Consider the following 21719-nt stretch of genomic DNA (forward strand, 5'->3'; position numbering starts at 1 on the left):
CCTAGGACCAGGGGGCCGGACAATTTTGCGACCCCGACCGTAGTGCTCTCTAGGGAACATGTGGGGAAAGGCGGTCCCTTAGGTGGGTAGGTCCATGACTATAAAGGGCTTTAAAGGTCAAAACCAGCACCTTGAAGTGAATCCGGTATGCTATTGGCAGCCAGTGCAATGCCTTCAGTGCAGGCTGGATGTGCTCTCGCATAGGGAGACCCATCAACAGCCTGGCTGCTGCATTTTGCACCAGCTGCAGCTTCCAGAGTTGCACCAAGGGGAGCCCCATGTAGAGAGCATTGCAGGAGTACAACCTTGAGGTGACCATTGCGTGGATCACTGTTGCCAAATCATTGCATTCGGGGAAGGGAACCAATTGCCTAATCAGCTGGAGATAGCAGAAGGCTATCTTGGCAGTGGCTACCTGGGCCTCCATTGTTAAGGAGGCATCCAGGAACACTCCCAAAGCAAGCTCCTGAATCCCCATGTCGGCAAGGTGGTGGGTCAGGAGCTGATGGTCAACTGTGTCGAATGCCGCCGACAGGTCCAACAACAGCAGCACCGCCATCTCGCCCCAATCTAGATGCCTCCGGAGGTAATCTGTGAGGGCAACCAGTGCCATCTCCATCCCATGGCCTGGGCAGAAGCCAGACTGGAAAGGCTCTAGCATGGAAGTGTTATCCAGAAAGTTCTGCAACTGTATCGCCAGCCCCCCTCTCAAATAGGGCAAATTGGAAACCAACCAATAGTTTGCCAATTTGGCCGGATCCAAGGATGGGTATTTTTAGGAGAGGGCGGACCATCTCTTCCTTGAGAGCCCTTGGGAACAGCCCCTCGGAGAGGGACTTGTTAATAATATCCCTGAGGGTACCTCGAAACCCCTCATGGCCTACTTTAATGAGCCATGAAGGGCACAGATCAAGGCTGCATGTGGTTGGGTGTACTGAGAGCAATCTATCAACTTCCTCTAGGCTGAGGAGACCGAAATAATCCAATATCGGACTAGAAGACTTGCATGGAGCCTCAAGTTCGCTCACTGTCTCAACTGTGGTGGGAAGGTCACGGAAGAGCAACAAGCCTTTATCTGCAAAGTAGCTCACAAAAGCCTCACAGCCAATGTCCAATTCCCTAGTGTTTAGTTTGCCCTGTGGCAGAACTGTTAAAGACCGAATCGTTCTATACAATTGGGCTGGGCGTGAGCTTGCAGACACAATCGTGGCTGCGTAGACCTCCCTCTTCGCGGCTTTGACTGCCATCTCATTTTTTAAAATTTTTTTTATTGAATTTTGTTGAATTGTGGGAAGGGTACAAGCAGAACCAGAAGTTTTCAACATACTCATTACATATTCATAACATAAGACATAACAAACCAAAAACTACCCGTAGTATAATGGAGGGAACATAGAACAGATGAAGTCAGAGTATGAGAGAGTATTGCAGCCATGAACTTAGCATTGACTGTCATCTCATAGGATCTCATAAACGTCCTATAGGATGCTCTTGTTGCTTCGTCACAAGCACACCACCACTGTCTCTCTATCCGTCTAAGCCTTCGCTACATCAGCCTCAGCTCCTGGGTAAACCAAGGAGTCAGCCTAGAGCGAGGGCACAGAGGGCATCTGGGAGAAATCTCGTCGATGGCTGCCGAGAGTCGGCCATGCCAATCCTCAACTAGCTCATCCAACTAGGGGTCAGGGAGCATTGGATCCCGCAGGGCCATCTGAAGCCGCAAAGGGTCCATCTGGCTCCGTGGGCGAGCTAAAATACGCTCACCATCCAAATAGGGTTGGGGTGAAACATTCACGTGGGTCCTCAGGGCATGGTGGTCCGACCATGGAACTACCGTAGCAGTAATCCGGTCCACTTTAACCTCCGCTGCAAAGATCAAATCAAGTGTGTGACCGACTTGGTGAGTGGGGGCCGTTACATATTGGGAGAGACATAGTGCCCCCATGGATGACACCAAGTCCACTGCCTGTGGGGTGGTCACATTGTCAGCATGGACACTGAAGTCACCCAGGACTATCAGTCAGACATTGAAGTCACTCAGAGAGCACTACGGTCAGGGTCACAAAACCGTTTGGCCCTACCAGGCCCTAAGGGCGCTAGCCTGGTTGGAACCAGAGCCAGGGCCTTCTTGGTGGCGGCTCCATACTCGAAGAGATCAGGGCCCTCCGGGACCTTTGACAGTTCCACAGGGCCTGCAAGATGGAGCTCTTCCACCAGGCTTTCAACTAGGAGCTGCCACCACCATTAATAACTGAGAGCCTAGGTGCGCCGATTATACCTGAGGATGGACAGCGAGATGGAATGCTGAAACAACTATGTTATGCACTCACGTGGTAATGCCATCGTACAACATCATAAGAATATTGCTAGCACTTTAACATTGTATTGTTTTAATGAACTGGTTTTAAATATTTTATGAAACTTTGATTGTTGATTGGTATTTTATCTTGTGTAAGCCGCCCTAAGCTTGCTTTGGCGGGGTACAGCGGGGTATAAATCGTAAAATAAAAAAAATAAATAACATGTTGGTGAGCCAATTTAGACCTGATCCCAATCTTCCCTCACTGGAATGTACCATTCCTTAATGTGTTTCATTCCCATCTCAGGCTTGTCCTTGCTGCATTCCTCCCCATTTTAACCCAACACAGTTCTATACATGTACCTTTTCCCCCATGGACACACCCCCTGATGTGATGATGACATCAGCACGGCTGATTCCCTCATTCAAGGCATTAAGTAAATCATCTGGGCTGCAAAAAAACAACAACAACAAGTTAAGAAAAAATAAATACGTATCTGCTAAAAAACTCAAACGTAACTCTTAAAAAGCTCTAAATAGACAAAACATATTATTCAAGAAAAAGACTAACAAGAAATTCTACTAGTGAGGCTCTTTCTTTTGTAAACAGCAAACATTATCTTAATGCATTGGGAATCTCTTTAGTATATAGTATGCGAAATACAGCAACATAGGTATAATTTCATATATCATATTACAAGTATTTTAGACTGATGGACTACTGGATAAAGTTATTCTCAACAATTCATTATAAACAACAAAAGATAACAAATTGCTTGAGCATTGTGGGTTGTATCCAACCTCCCTACTGTGCTAAGGATGGTGCATGTCATTTATGCAAGGCAGGGCCCACTCATGAAAGACCTTCCTCCATCAGCAGGACACACTTTCTGCCAACAGAACATGGCATCCTTAGCTGAGTGGGATGATTGGCTAAAACCTAGTGCCTGCTGTTATAAATATAAATGAATAATGAGAGAAGACAAAATTAAATTTGCATTGTCTTCCAGAACATGTGGGTACTGGTGGGCTCACATTTATATCCCAGAGGGACTCCAAGCTACAGTTGGCAGTCTTGGCTGTCTATGGCTTGCAAAATGTTTTTGCCTTTGTTAGCTAATACATTAAATACATTAACTCCTGCTAATAACAACATTAATGGTCTAGGGCAGTGGTGGCGAACCTATGGCACGGGTGCCAGAGGTGGCACTCAGAGCCCTCCCTGTGGGCACACGTGCCATCGCCCCAGCCAGGCCCAGACCATCATTAAAGTGTCGAATTCTCTGCCAAATAATTTTAAGTAAACGAAAGCATTTGGGATTGCTCTCCTTACTTTGTTTGGATCATCTTAAGTTAATGTATGAGTTGTTTTTTCTAAAGTAAAACTCAGTATTCAGGTTAAATTGCCGTGTTGGCACTTTGCAATAAATAAGTGGGTTTTGGGTCGCAGTTTGGGCACTCAGTCTCTAAAAGGTTCGCCATCACTGGTCTAGGGCCTCCTAGCAGAGCAGCAAAATGGGACTGCCCACAGATAAAGACAAGATTTATTTGTATTTTGGGGACTCCAAAAGTATGCAAAAAAATATTTAAAGGATCTCCCACAAACCAGCCTGATAAGTACTGAATATGTTTACTGCCACTGAGGAGCCACTGTTGATGGCAGTGGCACATATCTTACAGGGGAAAAGCAGAGAGGGAAAGGAAATGGTCTTCTAGAGCCTCTGTATATGTTCGTATCCTAGAGGAAGAGATTTGGGTGTGGGGATATTAATAAATGAGGAGTATAACCAGCTGTAATTCCTGGTCTCCAACCAGTCTAGGGTGCAATACCTTTTAAATCCATGATCACTTTTTTAGACTAAAAATATTCAGGTGGTGGGATTCATTAGGGTCAGGGGAAGAGTATTTAAACACGTCTGGAATTAGGGTTGAATTAGGGTTGCCAAATCCTACCTCGGGAATAGCGGGGGGAGACCTGGACATCTCCTGGAGTCTCCTGGTGCGCGCACAAAGCACGCGCACCGCAATCACCTCACCCAGAAATGACATAATTGCGTCGGGCACATTGGGGGGCGCGACCGCAATCATCCGAGGGGAAAACATAGAATTTTCCCTCGGATGATAGAGCGTCCCCCCGCAACGTGCCCGACGTGATTACGTCACCCCCAGGTGACGCGTTCACGCCAGGCACATTGCGCGCTTTGGGGGTGGGTTCCCCCCTGGTGGCCCAATCCCCACCCGCGGGGAATGGGCCTCTCGGGCGGGGGTTTCCCCACCCCTGGGGGGACTTGGCAACCCTGTCTGGAATACAACATAATATATTATGACAAGTTGCAATTTTACAGGAAATCACATAAGAAAGTGTAGATAATGTGATATATGAAATTATGAATTAACACATAGTTAACTTTACTGATGTTACTTGAGTTAAAAGCATGGTATAGTGGTTACAGTGGCAGACTATGATCCAAGCTCATATCCTACTCAGCCATGAATGTTGCTGGGTGATCCTGGGCCACTCACTGACTCTTAGCCTAATGTACCTCACAGGGTTATTGTGAGATAAAATACAGAAGGGGAATGCTCCCCTGAGCTCCTTGGAGGAAGGGCAGGATAAAAACATAATAGAGAAAGAATGGCTAAAAATGTATGCATATAGGTAAAGTATGAAGGGTATTTAAATGTGCATGTGGACATCAAAAAGAATGAAATTCTAAAGTTAGATATGGCTTTAAAATCCATTCCAACATATTAAATTCTTCCCACCTTTATTAGAATTTGCCTTATAGCAGGGTTTCAAAATGGTCTCTCCCAGGCCTCATTTCCTCCAGGAGCTCACCGGAGCGACACTCCCCCAGTAAGGAGCCCAGGGGGCGGGCACATGTTGGTCTTAAAGGTGCCCCTGGACTCATACTTTGTTCTGTTTTCTCCTTTAAAACTCTGCATTGCATTGTAATGACGACAGCCAGAGAAAGGGAAAGCTGGAGGAACTGGCCGGGAGGTGTGGCTCTCCCTCTCCCCCCACCGGGCGCGTTCCATCCCTGGGCGAAGCAGCTTCTCGGAGGGCGGGAGGCGCTTGCAAAGAAGCAGCGCTGCAGGCTCCGGACCCGCCCCCTTTAAAACTCCCCTCGTGGGCCATCTGGGATGGGAGCAGGAAGCGGAGGATGTGTCTTGCTCGCTGCTGACTCCGGCCTCTTCTTCCTGGGCGAGGAGGAGGGAGCCTTCGGACCGCCACTACCACCAGTAGGGGAAGCCATGGCTGCGACCGGGGGCTTCTGCGGAGCCCTGTACAGCTTCCTCTTTGGGTACAACATGCCGCGGATCGTGCTCATCAAGAGCTGCAAAGTGGGGCTCATGAACTGGCTGGTCGGAGGCAAGGTGCACCTTTGAATGCCAGATGTTCAAACCGGGGGCGGAGGTGCCTGCCAGGGCTTGCCGCCCAGAGAGGCCAGGTCGGCCCCTGTTGGAGACAGGATCACGCTGGGCTAGAGAAGCAGCTCAGCTCTTTCCAGGGCATGTGGTTCAGTGGTTAGACCGACTGGGGAGAACTGGACTCTGATTTCTTCTCGGCCATGGCATGAAGTTAACTTGGTTATCTTGAATAACAGAGTTTGAGTTCCCAGGCACCTCTAAGACCAGCAAAGTGTTATTCTGGGTACAAACTTTCGTGTGCATGCACACTTATTCAAATACCTTGTTATCTTAAGCTAGCCACTCTTGTTCTGACCTACGTTGCAGGCTTGTTGTGAGGACAACATGGAGGTTGATTTACCCCGAATTCCCAGGAGGAAGGATGTATTTTTATTATTTTTTAAATGTAAGAGATGGCTTGTATTTAAACCCTTAGCCCTTCTCTTCCTTAAAATGGGAAGGAGGAAAAGTCACTTTACAGTTTAAAAGCTAGGAGGGAGCCACCCCCCCTTTAGAAAGATAGTGAAGGTTTTGCATGTCTGCTGTTTTGACCCCATTCAAAGGTGATCTGTGTTTTCAAAGCTGCACCTGTTGAATGGCTGCCAAACCACTACACCAAAGTGAGGGGGTAGGGGCACTACTCATTAAATTTGTTGTAGCCGGAGATAAATAAATAGGAGAAGTAGATAAAAGATAGAAGATACTATACTCCAGGTATGGCCGGACCAATGCAGTGTACAGCGGGACTATCATATGTTGTGATTTGGATGTTATGCCTCTCTTGATACACCCCAAGATCGCAGTAGCCTTTTCGTCACCGCATCACACTGGCTGCTTGTATTTAACTTACAGTCCATCTGTGCCCCAAGATCTTGTTCACACATAGTGCTGTCTAGAAGCATGCCCCCATCCAGTATGCATGTTCCTCATTTTTGTTACCCAGATGTAGAACTCGGCACTTATCCTTGTTAATTCGCATCTTGTTCACATATGCCCACTTTTCCAGCATGTTCAGATCTCGTTGAATTCTATATCTTCTATTGTATTTGCTGTTCCTCCCAATTTGGTATTATCTGCAAATTTAATAAGTAGCCCCTCCACATCCTCATCCAGATCATTTATAAAAATATTGAAAAGTACTAGGCCCAGAACCAAGCCCTGTGGCACCCCACTGGACACCTCCCTCCGTTCAGATGAAATGCCATTGACAAATACTCTTTGAGTGCAGTTCTCCAACCAGTTCCCTATCCACCTAACTATCCTAGAGTCCAGTCCACAGTCCTCTAGTTTACCCATCAGAACATCATAGGGAACCCTGTCAAAAGCTTTACTGAAATCCAGGAAAACAACATCAACAGCATTCCCTTAATCCAGTAAACTCATCACTCGATCAAAGAAGGAAATGAGGTTGGTCTGGCAGGACATGTTGGGGACAAATCCATGCTGACTTCCCCGGATTATCAAATTGTCCTTCAGATGCTCACAGACTGATCCTTTTAAAATCTGCTCCAGTATCTTCCCTGGGACAGAGCTCAGACTGACTGGCCTTTGTATCTTTTGTGGTAGGGACAGAGCAACAAACAGCATGATACTGTAATGTCACATTATGTTTTTAACTAATATGTGTTTAATTCAGAAGACTTTCAGATACCCTTTCACTAAAATAAACAAAAGGGGTGATTCATAAAACAAACTGAAATAATGGTTCTCCATACAAAGAAGTTTAAGAACCAGCTGAGTACAGGCAATAGCGTTTGTTCAGCCAAAGGAAAAAAAAATAGAAACCAAACTAAGGAATTTTGTATGGAAGGAGTGGGGAATTTGAAAGCAAACATGACAGATACTCAGATCTCTCCTCTTCCATATACTTTTATCTTCGTTTTTCATCCCATTTGGACATGTGATGATTTCAGAACCCATTATATCCACCGTTCATCCCTTTATAATTACCTCATGGGCTAACAGTTATTCCACTTAAAGCTATTACTCACTTAACTGTGCCATCAAATGGTTACAGGAGACAAAGAGGAGAAATGTAAGGACTACTGTGAGATGAAATCAGAATTCTAAACTCAGATGTGGAGTATATGTTTAGCAAAGCAAGAGATACATGCGTGTCTTTCATGGAGCCAACTCCCAATATTCGTAATGGTACAAATAAAGAGGCAGCATTGATTTTTCTAGACACTGAGAAAGCCTTTGACAATTTGAACTGGACTTTTCTGGTTAAGATTCTAGAAGAATTGGAGACAATTTCATAAAATGGGTCGATTTATACTTTGCAGATAGCATGACTAACTGTAAATGGAGACTTAACTAAACCGTGTGAGATTCAAAAAGGAATAAGACAAGGTTGCCCACTGTCACCTCTTTTGTTTATATTAGGTCTTGAAATTTTGCATAAAGATACAAGACTTGATGAGAGGACTGGAGGACTGGATCAGAGGAGCTGGTCTTTGGTAGAGGCGACAAGAAGCCAGTCATCGATATGGGGATAAAGGACAATCCCACGAAGATAGAGGTCTGCAGCCACCACAGCCATCAGCTTGGTAAAGACCCTCGGGGCAGTGCAGAGTCCGAACGGAAGGACCCGGTATTGATAGTGTGCGTTGTCAACAGCGAAACGCAGGAACTTTCGATGCTGGGGACGGATAGTAACATGAAAATATGCGTCCAGGAGATCGACAGAGGCGAGACATGCAGCCCGGGGAAATCAGTGGAAGAATAAATTGTAGGGTGACCATTTGGAACTTGTGACATCAAATGTATTGATTCAGATCCCGAAGATCCATAATGGCCCTGAAGCCGCCATCCCTCTTCGGTATGAGGAAATACTTGGAGTAGAAGCCTAGGGTTCATTGCACTTCCGGGACGACCTCGATGGTGCCTTTGGCTAGAAGCGCAGAAATTTCGGAATCGAGGAGAGGATCCAGGATGTGTGTGATGACATAATGAGGTAGGTCGGGAGGCGAAACGAACTCTATGGCATACCCGACCCGTAAGATGGTAAGGACCCAGATATCGGTTGAAATTTCTTCCCACGTCCGTAGAAAGGGGAAAAGTCGGGTCCGGATGCGAGGGGTGTAAGATGGAGAAGATGGCAGGCGATCGAAGTGGTCAAACGGACTGCTTGGGCTGCTTGGATTTTTTAGGGGCTTGTTGGCGGGTCCTATTTGGGTAACGGGAGTCATAGGGCCGCTTTCTCCAATGGGAGGTGGGCGCAGGAGATGGCTGGCACCTGGCATAATATGGTTTCCAGGAACAGTACTGGCGTTGAGGCGTTGATGCCGAGACACCTAGGTTCCAAGCCTGCTTCTGACTATCATCGACAGCCTTTAAGGCCTCATTAGTGGTAGAGTGGACGAGACTTTCACCATCAAAGGGGAGGTCCTCAATCCGAAATTTCACATCAGGCTGTAAAGAGGTACCTCTTAGCCAAGCATGGCGATGGAGAGTGACGGAGGAAACAAGAACTTTTGAGGAGCAAGTGACAGCATGACGGACTGAATTAATTTGCTGTTTCGAGATCGTGCAAATTTCTGATAATAAAGATCAGCAAACCCTGTGGTTAGGGATGGTGAGATAGAGATTCTTACTCCACTGATGTTCAGCCTACTGATCCACACATGTTTGCTGCCTTACGGATTCATTGCATTGCCTGGATGCCAAAAATAGCAACAGTGGACAGAAATATGACCTCCATCTGGTTAGATGGCAATGGACTTTCTCCCACAGATGCAGATGGTAAGGGTTGGATCCAGCAGAGGATGGAACAAGGGGATTTTTTGCTGATTCCCCCCTCCTGCATGACATTCCAGTGGGTTGTGTCCCAGAGGCTTCAGGAGCAGCATTTTGAGGAGCATTTCTGTGTTGCATTGGGAGGGGGGAGGTAGGGATGGAAATCCCTTCTGACAGGAGAAATTTTCTGGTGGATACATACTAGTGACTATAAAAGCTAGCTGAGAAAATGTATAGTGGTAAGAACTTCTGTCTATAAAAGGCTGAAGCTGCTAGATGGTGAACTGACTGGTCAAACTGGGAGCACAAATTGCTACTAATATACTTCTGTGCCTTCCAAAAATAGGCAATTATCTTTTGCACAAAGGTGACAAAACTGTAAGATAAATAAAAATGATAACCTTTTGGCAGGCAAATCAAAAAGTTATGAAAATGTAGTACATACTTATCTCCCACAATTCCCAGGTTGATTGTTGGGTACCCATGTTCTTGAATTGTTGCTAGAAGGGTTGAACGATTACTGTCTCTAATCTTTCCTGGTAACAAGTCATCCTCAGGATTCAGTAGCTATACATACGACCATGAAATAAAATGCTTCAATATTCAACCACAGCTAATGAAACATAAAAACATCTATTCTGTACATGTTCCAATTTCAGCTGAATTTAGGAAACAAAATGCTAGTCATTTTAATTTTAAAGGCTTACTTAATCAGGAGGAAGTTTTATATATTATAATGATTTCTTTGCTATACTAGCTATACTAGACAATAGCTTCTTTGAAACAATGTCAAAATTTAGGAACATATGATATTAACAGTGCAATCATATGCACAGTTGCCCTGTTTTAAACTCACTGAAATAAATGGGTTTAGACTAGAATAACTCTGCCTAGGATTGCAGTGTTAGCATCTTGGATCATGATTATTATTTTTGCTGTTACATTCCACAGTAATTGTTTATTTGAGACCATATACTTGACTATATCCTGCCAACCTAGCAGTTCGAAAGCAAGAAATTGCAAGTAGATAAATAGGTACCACTTCGGTGGAAAGGTAACAGCGTTCTGTGCGCCTTGGTGTTTAGTCATGCCGGCCACATGACCACGGAAACGTCTTTGGACAGCGCTGGCTCTTCGGCTTTGAAACGGAGATGAGCACCACAACCCTAGAGTCGGATTCGACTGGCTTTCGAGCAAGGGAACCTTTACCTTTACTTGACTATAACATATGTGTGTGATTGTAATCCCTATGAAAAAGGTGTGCTGCTCATTGGTGGCTGACCATAATTTCTCTCTCTTGGAGATTTACAAAAACCTAGGCTGCAGTATTTTCCAGAAATTAAAACAAGGTCCTATGGTTTGGGCTACTTTTCAATGAATTGTAAAATAATGATTTGGTATTTTCTTTAAACTATGAGCCTGCTGCTGTCTAGTGGAACCAAAAACAAGGTAGAATACAGAGGAAAGGATGAAGCCTGAACTGTTGCTTAACAAGCAGCTTTGTCAGTGATGCAAACACTGTACTGTAGCTTTTCCTGAGCATAAATGTCTATCCGGCTTGTTCTCCTTCAAAATCCAAGCAAACATTATTTTTGTACATTTTCACCTTTGAACCTATACACATAGCAAATGAAGTGTTTCTATTTAAAAACAATCCAAATCTCTGCATAGTGAATTTAATCTCTTCCTACTCAACATCAGCTGCAGGGCCACTGATCTGTGTAGCCCCGTATCACAATATAAACAACAGAACAAGGATTTTCAAAACCAGCCCTTTGTTGAAAAAAAAATATGTAAGAATTTCAGCATGCAGCAAGCAGATTTTGAACAGAATTTTATTATATTTTGTTTCTGTGGTACAGCAGAACACAATTGTGGACTTATACAATACAAAAGCCCTTTCAAAACTAGCCCCTTGTATGCTGAAAATTTTAAAAAAGACACTTTTCAGTATATGAGTAATTTGGAAGAGATTTCTTTCTTTCTTTCTTTCTTTTTTGCATGTGTGTTCTATTTTGCAACACCCAGGTAAGCTTTTAGAACTCTGGAATCCTGAGGTCACAAATGTGTGCACCTATGGGACAAGAAAAAAACTCCCAGTGTTTGTTGTTTATGTGAACCAGAGGAAAAAACCCAAGAACCAAAAATATGAACCCCTCTGGACTGCTCAATAGTTTCCCATTACAGCTTCAATCTGAAGAGCAATCCAACAGGAGAGAGCAAAATTTGTGATTATCCTTATAAAACAGCTGATTTTTTGAAAAAATATCAGTAATATTGGAAACAGTCCATATAAAGTAATAACAATAGTCAAACTACAACTATTTCCAGGACATGACCTGAAAGCACATGTTGCAACAACCCTGCTACAGCTAACTGAGACTGCCTAGTCAGGGCCTGAATGTAAGACTGCTTAAATATCCAATGCATACTGCCTTTAGTTCCTCAGAAGATAGGATGGATATAAATGTAATAAAGAAATAAGCACTGCCACGCTTGTAGAAGACCTGTAAATGTTTGGTTAGCAATATTTTATTACCTCATTCCCCGTGGACATGACTGCAACCACTGGAAATTTATTAACTTCAACTTCTGTTACCCCAACAGTTGCTAGGAGACCTATTTCTGATGGGCCCATGTGTGTTCCCTTGGCCAACACACATTCACCTCTTTTAATGTCATGTCCTATAGGTCTGAAAATGCATACAAAATGAAATACAATTGAAATGTATTCAAGTTAATAAACCATTCTCCAACAACTAACAAGATGAGATTTCAAAGCCTATTCACACTAAATTATATTCAACTGACTGTTATCATTTTCAAAACCAGTATAAGTGTGACAATAAGCGATTCACTAACCTGATATCTTGGCCTGGTCGCGCCTGCACCAGAATACGCACCTCGAGTTCTTCAGTGCCCTGTATTTAAAGAAACAATAAACATAACTTCTTAACGATTAACATATATCACATGGGTTATATTTTATTATTAGTCTGCATTGTGTATGAATGAATTTCAAACTTTGTTACGGTATGATCTATACACAGCATATTGTTAGAGCCAAACATAATTCTGACTTTCAAATGTCTGAGCCTGCTTTGGCGGGGAAAGTGGGGTACAAATTACATAAATAAAAAAAGTAAATAAAACATCTGTTGAAAGGAGTGGCCCTGAGTCCACCATGCAGGAGAAAGTTGATTCATTCTCCATTGTGGTACATTGTCAGAAAGTGGGTCCTCAGTACCTAAGTATTTGCATTTTCTTTGGAATTGTTATTCTGTAAGTATTGTCTAGGTTGTATTCCAAGTCATGATGTACCTTACCTAATGAGCACCTGCAGATAGTTGCCTTTCAGCATGTTAGATGCCAGCTGGGAACTGTCAAAGTAATTGGTTGACAGCAGACCACCTTGACAGCAGAAGATCTAGATTCAGCTTAGATCAGTTAGATCAATTGACTGATCACTTTGATTGGTCAGTCAATTAGGGAACTGACAGCTGAGCTAGTATAAAGGCAGGAGTGAAGAACAAAACACACACACACGAGCTTTGGATGAAGAAGAACAGTTTGTGTCATGTCAGGAAGAGCTTGTGAACTTGGAAGGAGAGGTCTTCACTCCCTTAGGTACTACTACTCCTGCATCAGCGCTGCTGGGAAGACTATTGCTCAGGGTCAGTATCTAAAGGCTAGTCAGTTAGGTTTCTTATTTTGTCTTTGTTTCACTGTATACACCTTTCCCCTACTTGTATGTTTTTATACGTGTTATCCTTTTGTAAATAGATTACTAAATTCTGTTTTTATACAATTGGAGGAAGTTACTGGTTTATTATTTATTCCATTGCCATAGAACTGTGCTACCAAAGGGGTTAATTCCCAATTGAACAATGGCCAATAAACATTGGGGGGACACCCCAGTGTTGTGACATATATCTTCTGTATCTTTTTTTAAATGAGCAGGGGGTTGTAGGAAAGAGAGATTACTGACATAACTGCTTGTGACCCAGCTCAATAATAATAAAAAGTAATGCCAGAATGCATGCATGTGTATATGTGCCTCCTTCTACTAGTGATATAATACAGCTGTTAACTAATTTAAAATTGTAACATTATTTATTAATCAATTACATTTCAATATATTTACATACTTTAACATATCAAATAAGGTGTTCACAGAAGATCCTGAAACAGTTTCTCTTAAGCTAAATCTTTACTTAGCTCTCTGGAATGAGATCTGTGTAAATCAGGTTAAGTGTTGGGAAGTTGCAGCATTTACAGTTATATAACTCTCTCCTAAAAGCTCCACATCTCTTTCCAAATATTCTCTCCTGCTGCTCACACCAATCCCTATCATTTCCTTCCTCAATGAAAAACAAATTATTCCAAGTCAGGTGACAGAAATTGTAACAAGCGTACAGTGTTCTGTGTTTCAAATATGTATTTCTTGAGTACACACAGCCACATGGCTGGGACTGTAGAATGTCTCCTCGTAGTGATGCTACCATATACCATTTTATTATCACTCACATCATCTGATTCCCTGATGAGTTCTGTGTCTTCCACTTGCACCACAGCATCAGCACCACAGGGTATTGGAGCACCAGTTGTAACTCGCATTACCTGACCAGGCATCACAGTCTGAGTCGGCTGAAAAATATCATTCAATATCAACTAATTTTTAAAAGAAAGAGGAAATCAGAGCTGTAAGATATTGCAGAAATAATTAACAATGTTAGAAATAACCTCTGAAATATAGATATTTTCTTAGCACACTGCAATTAGCACTAGTCCCATGCTGGACAAAATATGCACTAGTCCCATGCTGGACAAAAAAAAATGGTTTTGCATCAGTGATGGGATAATGAACACCTGTTCAGCCACACTGTGTCTAAGGCTGTCCCACAGATACATACAGGCAAAAATGGTTCCATTCACATATCACACAACAAGGCCATTTTATTAAACCAGCTATGGTTAGCATGACTGTCTAAACCCAGGCCGTTCTACTAACTGCACACTGGGATGTGAAACCATGATTTCAACGTGGTTTGTAACTCACAGGCAGTCTACGTTATGGTTTTGCATCTTGGCTTGTACCACAATTTTGTCCTGTACAGACCAAGCAGGATACCCAGCTGAGTATTTGCAGGTGATAAAGTGAGGGAATGTGTGAAAGGCAAGCTATGAAACCAGCATTTGTTAAGACATGATTTCATGATCACCTGTGAGATGAATTCTCATTGCATACATGAACCACAGTTAAAATGAACAATGGTTTTGCATCATGTCTGAATGGAGCCAGTGTATACATACAGAAGCCAATACATTGTCCAATAAAATAAATTCCTTATGTGGCAACACTGGAAAGGGGGACTGTACATGATCAGGTACAATAGCATTAGACTGTCCATGTGACTCTTCAACAGTTAAATGCTATGTCCAATTTAGTGACGGTCCTACCATTGTGTGTTACCCAATGTATGAATAGGCCTTAGAGGCTGTAAAAGATCTACCTGAGTCTGGCAGATCCTAACCAGCAGGGGCACTGAGTACTGTTCTACAAGTCTCAGACCGAGAGCGCACCTCTCTCCTAACTCTGCTCCTTTCAACCTGAGGAGCAAGAGTCAGTATGTTCTCCTCAGCCAATTTCCCTCTGCTTTATGAAGGGCCTGTCCTGACCTGGGGCCAGTTCCTTTAGAGGCTCCCTCTGGAACTCTCAAGGGATCTGAGCAATTCCTGTGAGGAGCTGCTGCTATCCCACATCCCAGCAGTCTAATCTCCTTGTTTCCCTGCTTGTGGCTCAAGGCTGCTTTCTGCCTAATCATCAGTCAGTGGGCTGTTAAAGGGCCAGTCCCAGTAAATCAATGGCACAGCAGCCTTTGCCTTGATGGCACCATGTGTGTTGCTGTTTTGGTGTGTGAATCCTGCAACTGGGTCTCTGGGCTCTTCTGTGGTCCCTGAAAGAGGTTACAATTTAATCCAGGGATTTAATGAATAAGTACAATATTCATAGAATAATGGAAGAAACAAATTTTACCAAAGAGTATGTAACTTTCATAAAAAGCATTTGTTACTTTCCCTGTTTGATCAAAATTAGTTAGCCACTGCAGGATCTATGCAAGACATCAAGTTCTTCTTATACTTTGTATTTGTAGATCCAGTTACATAAACTAATTCAATACTTTGCATCCATAGATGGCTTTTGCATCTGATAAATACACATTGAAGCATTTACAATTTCAAGCTGTAAGAAGAAATTAATTGTACTTGTTTCCTGGATAAGAATCTTATGAATACTGAAAAAACGAACACAAACCAAACCAAAATACCTAATGATTAACAGAAAGTTTTATGATCTTTGAAATGCATATAACCATGGATATAACAGGCTCTATCACCATGTTATGGCACCTGATCAGGCTTACAATATAAACCTCTGCCATTTATGGTATTCTTTTTTTTGTAACTATTTTTATTAAAAATTTTAAACATTTTAAAACATTTTCATAATACACTCGAACAACTTTTTTAAAAAAACCTCAAATAGAACCAAAAGCATAGAAAATACATCAGATTTACAAGGTTTCTTTTAACATTTGACAATATCCTTAGTAAAAGGCAAAATCAGTATATTTAGCTGGCAATACATTTATCGTATTTGCATTTGTATCTACGTAATGAAAAAACTTAAACCATTTTTCAACAAAGTTTGATTACCTTACTGGGTTGTCTGCTATTAATAATTGGTTAGCAATTTTATCCTGTACTATTGCATCCCAAACTTTTTGAAACCATTGCTTCACTGTTGGGATTTTTATAGATTTCCAGCATTGGGCCAGTACTGTTTTTGCTGCTAGTAAAAGTAAAGCTGTAATTTCTTTCTCCATCTTAATGATATGTCGTCCCATTAATTCAATAGAATTGATTCAGGTGTATTGGGAATCTCTTCCTATTATGTTCTTTATTATTGGCATAACAGAATTCCAAAATGTCTGCACCCGTGGACAATACCACCAACAGTGTATAAATGAACCAATGGAGTTACATCCTTTCCAACATTTGGGGGATGTTGTAGAATGGCTATAATATAGTCTTTGTGGTGTTAGGTACCATCTAAAAATAATTTATAGTTTTGAAATCTTAGATTTAGAGACATTGTAGTATATAATGTAGATGTCCATATTTTTAGCCATCGACTTTCCGATAGCTGAATTTGGCAGTCATTATGCCATGCCTTCTGTTGTAGTGTAAGATGTCTCCATTTTTTTTTCATTCAGAAGAATATACAAAATTTTTATGATTCCTTTCCCCCCACAAATACCTAATTTGATCAGTTTTTTAAAGCCTGTCAGTGGTCTATCCAGATTAGCTTTAAGGTCATTAGTATACGCCATATGGTGTAGTTGCAGGTATTGCATCCATGTTACTTTTAATTGATATTTCACCTCTAATGGGTCTTTAAAGCTTTTCCTGTTCACATATCTGATTCAACCTAAATATTTCTTTCTCTCTCCAATGTTTAAAGTTGTCTATTTCTTTTCCTGGAATAAACCATTGTTGTCCCAGAAAAGCTGATACTGGTGAAATGCCTGGAGTTAGAATATTTCTATGTTTATCCCATATTTCTAAAGTGAACTTTAGAAAGGGGTTGAGTGGTTTGTTTTGATATCTAGGTTTATTCCATAGGGTTTCATGTAGATAGTGGGGTTTAATAATTTCTTTTTCCATTTCAACCCAAGCCTTTTGTGTTTTATGATACAATATGTTTTTTAACTGTGCTGCTTGGAAATATAATTTCAGATTAGGTATAGCCAGTCCTCCTAGTCTTAAAAGTCTTGTTCACAGTGAAAAACGTATTCTTGAATGTTCCCCCTCCCCACACACAAAAAAGATTTACAAAGAGTCTCCCAATGATTGAATTCTCTATCTAGGAATTGGTAAATTCTGAAAAAAATATGAAAATTTGGGGAAAAGAATGTTTTTCAGTAACTCAATTTTTTCTAAAAGTGATGTTAAATCCCACCCAATTTTCCAATGTTTCTTTCATTGACTTAGTTAATTAGTCATAGTTACTTTTATAGAGCTCATCTAAATTCAAGGGAAACATAATTCCTAAGTGCTTCCAACTTTTATTTACCCACTTGAAAGGGAAGTGATCAGATATAATTTTTTTATCATTTTCTGAAACATAAATCAGATATAGTTCCGTTTTGTTGAAATATAGCCCAGAATCATTATATATGAAAAGTAATTAAATACCCATCATACAGTTGTTCTAAATAAGTCTAAATAAAGGCTTAAATCAATTACTACAATGATATTTATAGATATTAAATTTAAAAGAAATAATAAATTCAATATATTCTGATTTTATACAATCAACAAAATTCTTGATTCAATATACTATTTAAGTAGTCTTTATGTTTGGTAGTCTCTTTCCAACGAGATTATTAAATTTATAATTATATACCTTATAATTTCAAGGATGTGTTTTAACATATAACACTCTAAATTCTAACAATCCTGTATAATAGTAAGGTAACCATAGATTCGAGTTAACTTCATACTTTTATCTGCCTATATCTCAAAACCATCAACTTTGAGATTAAAATTAAAAATACTATATATTAAAGTTACTTTGCAAGATGTTTCAAGTTCTAATAACTTTTAAAGTCTTGTAATAATATAATATCCATAAATTCTAATGAACTTCATGTTTTTATCTTCAGTTTTAACACAAAACAAAAGAAATGCTATCTCTAAGTTACCTGGTAAAATTTTACAGGTTCGGATAACATTTTAGATTTTAAGTCTTTATACTAAAGAAAACCTCAGCCATGAGGACATACTTTTACAACTTGTAAATAATAACAAGGGAAAAAATAGTAATTTTTATAGCCATTATAAAGCCATTAACAGGCCCCTGCCACACGGCAGGGAAAAGACGGGACGAAGCGCGGCTTTCAAAAGCCGCGCCAAAAAAGAAATGCCCCGGCGGGATCCCATGGATCCCGGTTGCTGCGCTCCGTTGCTCCCCGGCACGATCAGATGCCGGGGAGGAAGACACTAGTCGGAGGGGGAGGCTGCCCGGGGGAAGGGCCGGGTTGGAGGCGGGAGCGCGACGCCAGGCAGATGTTGCCGTGGGATCGCGCCCGTCTGATGCGCCTTCAATCCGGCCTGCTCCCGGCCCAAACTGCCTCGTATGAACGGGGCCACAGATAACTGCATTTTAGAGATTTCTTTGCTACACTTTTGTTATAAACTAAGTATTTTAATTTGTATTTTCTAAATGAGCTATCTGTGCCCTTTTCAAATGAATCAATAAAGTATACTTAGTGTTCAATAAATCAACGTTGTAGTAGGGATGCTGCTTTTTGTGGCATAAGCTGTAGTCCCAACGAGGTGATCAAATCCTTTCCTGTTGTTCCGTCTGATGCCTGATAAAGTAGACGGTTGCGATAAACTTGGGATGTCTGATGGACTCCACCTGAAATGAATTCTTGCAGTAAAAAGTTTAGATGCAATTACTTTCAAACTTCTTCTTTTATCCAATGCCTCAGCCGATAGATCCAAAAGCACTTGCACTTTATTATCTTTATAGGTCAGAGAACCTTGTATTCTGGCCTCCTTTAAGACTTTATCTTTTGTTCTGGTGTGGAGGAATTGTGCCATTATGTCTCTTGGGCAACCTTTTCTGGCTGTTGCAAGAGGACCTAGCGGGTAGGCTCTAGTAATGACCGATGCTATTCCTTCTTCTAATTCTAGAGCTGAGGCTAGCCATGTTGTTATAAAGGTCACCATTTCCTTGGCCTCCTCTCCCTCTCCAATCCCCCTAAACTTCAAATTATATTGTCTCCAGCAGCTGTCTAGCGTAGTTAATCTAGTTGTCATTTGTTTTACAGAAGATTATAAAGACTTTACCTCTTCCTGTAAAGTTAATGCAATTTCCGCTGTATTCTCCGCGATTTTAGAGGTGTCTTGTAGGTCTTTTGTTAGTTCATTTAGTTGTACTTGCAGAGGTTTCAACAGGTCTGATACCATACTCGAAAAAGATTTTAAAAGATCTTCCTTGAGGTCATAAAAGTCTTGTCTAGTTAGTGGAGCCAAATCGCTTGCGGCATCCGTCTGTGTGGTATTTTTTCCGGTCGCCATTTTGCCTTCTCCCTCCACTGTCAGGTCCAGGTTTTTTGTTAAAGTATTCTTTGTGAAGTACATTTTCACCGTCATTGCTGAAGCTGTTTTTTGGTTTGCCCTTGTTTTATAAGTTCTTCCCATACCTTTTTGATCAATTTCTGGGTGATTGGGCGATTTCAAAATGACTTAATGAGAAGAGGTAGGAGCACGCTCAATTTGTGACCGCCATTCCTCATGTTGCTCAGTCCCCCCCATTTATGGTATTCTACATAAGTAACTGACACAATTTCTCTCTGTTTTGTAGTGACCTAACTGTATTTTTTTCATATATGCTGTGACTGGGTTGGATCTAAAGATTTCCTTCTGCTGAAAGAGTAATTGTCCTCCACCAAAGGAAGTCTCCCCAGTTAGCAGGAAGGAGCCCTTAGACTCAACTCATTGTGTTCATGACAAATGAAGAAAAGCCTCTGATATTAAAACTATGAAAAGAAAAATATATTGAACTTACTTGCTCACCAGCTTGGGATTCCCCAATGATGAAACGATCCCCAGGTCCATCAGCAGCTGTGAAATAATACAGCAACAAGGTAATTATAATTGTAGACAACTCAGAAATGATAGAATTATTGCTATTATTACAGTTATTCCAGTATATGTGTTTATTTTTATGTGTTTATACTATGTTTCATTTAATTTTAAGTGCTTTTTAATGTCTCAAATACTTTAATGTTTTGTTTTAATGTTCGATGCCTTGGGAGCCCTGAACTGAGAGGAAAGGGGACATAGACATATTTTAAATAACCAAAATAAAATAAATAAAACAATGTGGATTTGTTGCATCCAAATTTGAGCATATCCACAAGGTGCAACATAATGTAATAATCATAACTGGATTTATGTAACATGGCTTCCAAACTCCATTAACCTCCTCCTCCAATTCCTTTTTAAGCTTCTGTAGTACATTCTTTACAAGTTTTATTTATTTAGAGTTGGGCTTTATGAATTTATTTTTAAAAGCATTTACTGTGTTGTTTCACAGATCCTGTATTGCTGTATTGTTTCACATTTACTGTGTTGTTTCACAGATATTGAGCATCTTCTATCCTGTATTGCTGTATTGTTTCACATTGTGTTGTTTCACAGATATTGAGCATCTTCTCTCTCTTTTTTCGGTTGACTGATCATTTATGCCATGACCTTTCAAAATGTGTCTGGTGGAAAAACACTATAATTTATTTCTGCTTTGAAAAAACCCAACAACCTAGACTCCTAAAGTGTGATTTAAAATAACCCCTCTGTTGGTGCAAGTCGGGCTGGTTAGCAAAAAACCCTTGCATGTCCCCATTAGAGGTACCTTGAGGAGCCTCAGGGGTGGCTTGTCCTGAGAATCTTAGTCTGGACATGACCTTCCCCCAGAGCCATGGAAAATCTCCCCATTGGAACAGCTTGGTAGAGGCTGGGTCAGAAGAGGCTGTGTCTTCCCCTGACCACTCCCTCTCTTCTTTATCTGAAGCCATGGAATCTGAAGCAGAGTTGGAGTGCAGTGACTCTGAATGGCGAAAGAGGACAGAGTGTCTAGGCCTGGAGGCAAAGGATTGCATTGAATGCAAGCCTTGTAGCCTGCTGGGCCTAGAGGAAGAGCTGTAGTGGCTGGTCCTGCAGGTGGTTCTGGAATCTGAGGAATAATAGCCAGGTTCCTCATAGAAATGCAACTAGTACCTGTGTTATGTACTGTGATTGAATCACCCCAGAGACTGGCTGAGTTTGGAGCAAAAGAACAATAGCCGACCAGGACTCTGGAATAAACCAATCAAGTAGTAATGTTATGTAAATAGCCTATCACTGGGAGTGGGGTGTGTTTGGGTGTGGCAATTGCATGTTATTTAACAGAGCTGAGGCTCTGGAGTCTAGTCTTTTTTTTTTTTTTTGTAAAGATTTTATTAGCTCCCCTAAAAAGGGGAGGTATTTCGCTTAAAAGAAAAAAAAAAGGGAAGGGTAGACAGCGGGAGAAAGAGAAAGCTGAGTGATATATAAACTGGTAAATTAAACTGTTAGTAATGTCCAATTAATCTTCTTGGGCTTCTTCTGTGTGTTGTCAAACTTCTTTTCTTAGTTCCGTCACATATAATTCTCTGTT

General features: G+C 41.4%; 1 protein-coding gene across 1 annotated transcript in view; it reads right to left on the reverse strand.

Annotated features, from left to right (window-relative positions):
• The window catches only part of GPHN (gephyrin), a 406541-nt gene that overhangs the window by 25191 nt on the left and 359631 nt on the right, over positions 1-21719 (reverse strand). The window contains exons 15-20 of the mRNA XM_015413285.1: positions 20091-20146; positions 13976-14095; positions 12311-12369; positions 11988-12141; positions 9894-10015; positions 2663-2750 (exon numbers count right to left, since the gene is read on the reverse strand). Coding sequence (XP_015268771.1) covers positions 2663-2750; positions 9894-10015; positions 11988-12141; positions 12311-12369; positions 13976-14095; positions 20091-20146 — 599 coding nt within the window. The remainder of the gene's footprint in view (positions 1-2662; positions 2751-9893; positions 10016-11987; positions 12142-12310; positions 12370-13975; positions 14096-20090; positions 20147-21719) is intronic.

The sequence above is a fragment of the Gekko japonicus genome, unplaced genomic scaffold, assembly GCF_001447785.1.
Source record: "Gekko japonicus isolate JY-2015 unplaced genomic scaffold, Gekko_japonicus_V1.1 scaffold32, whole genome shotgun sequence".
Taxonomy (NCBI): domain Eukaryota; kingdom Metazoa; phylum Chordata; class Lepidosauria; order Squamata; family Gekkonidae; genus Gekko; species Gekko japonicus.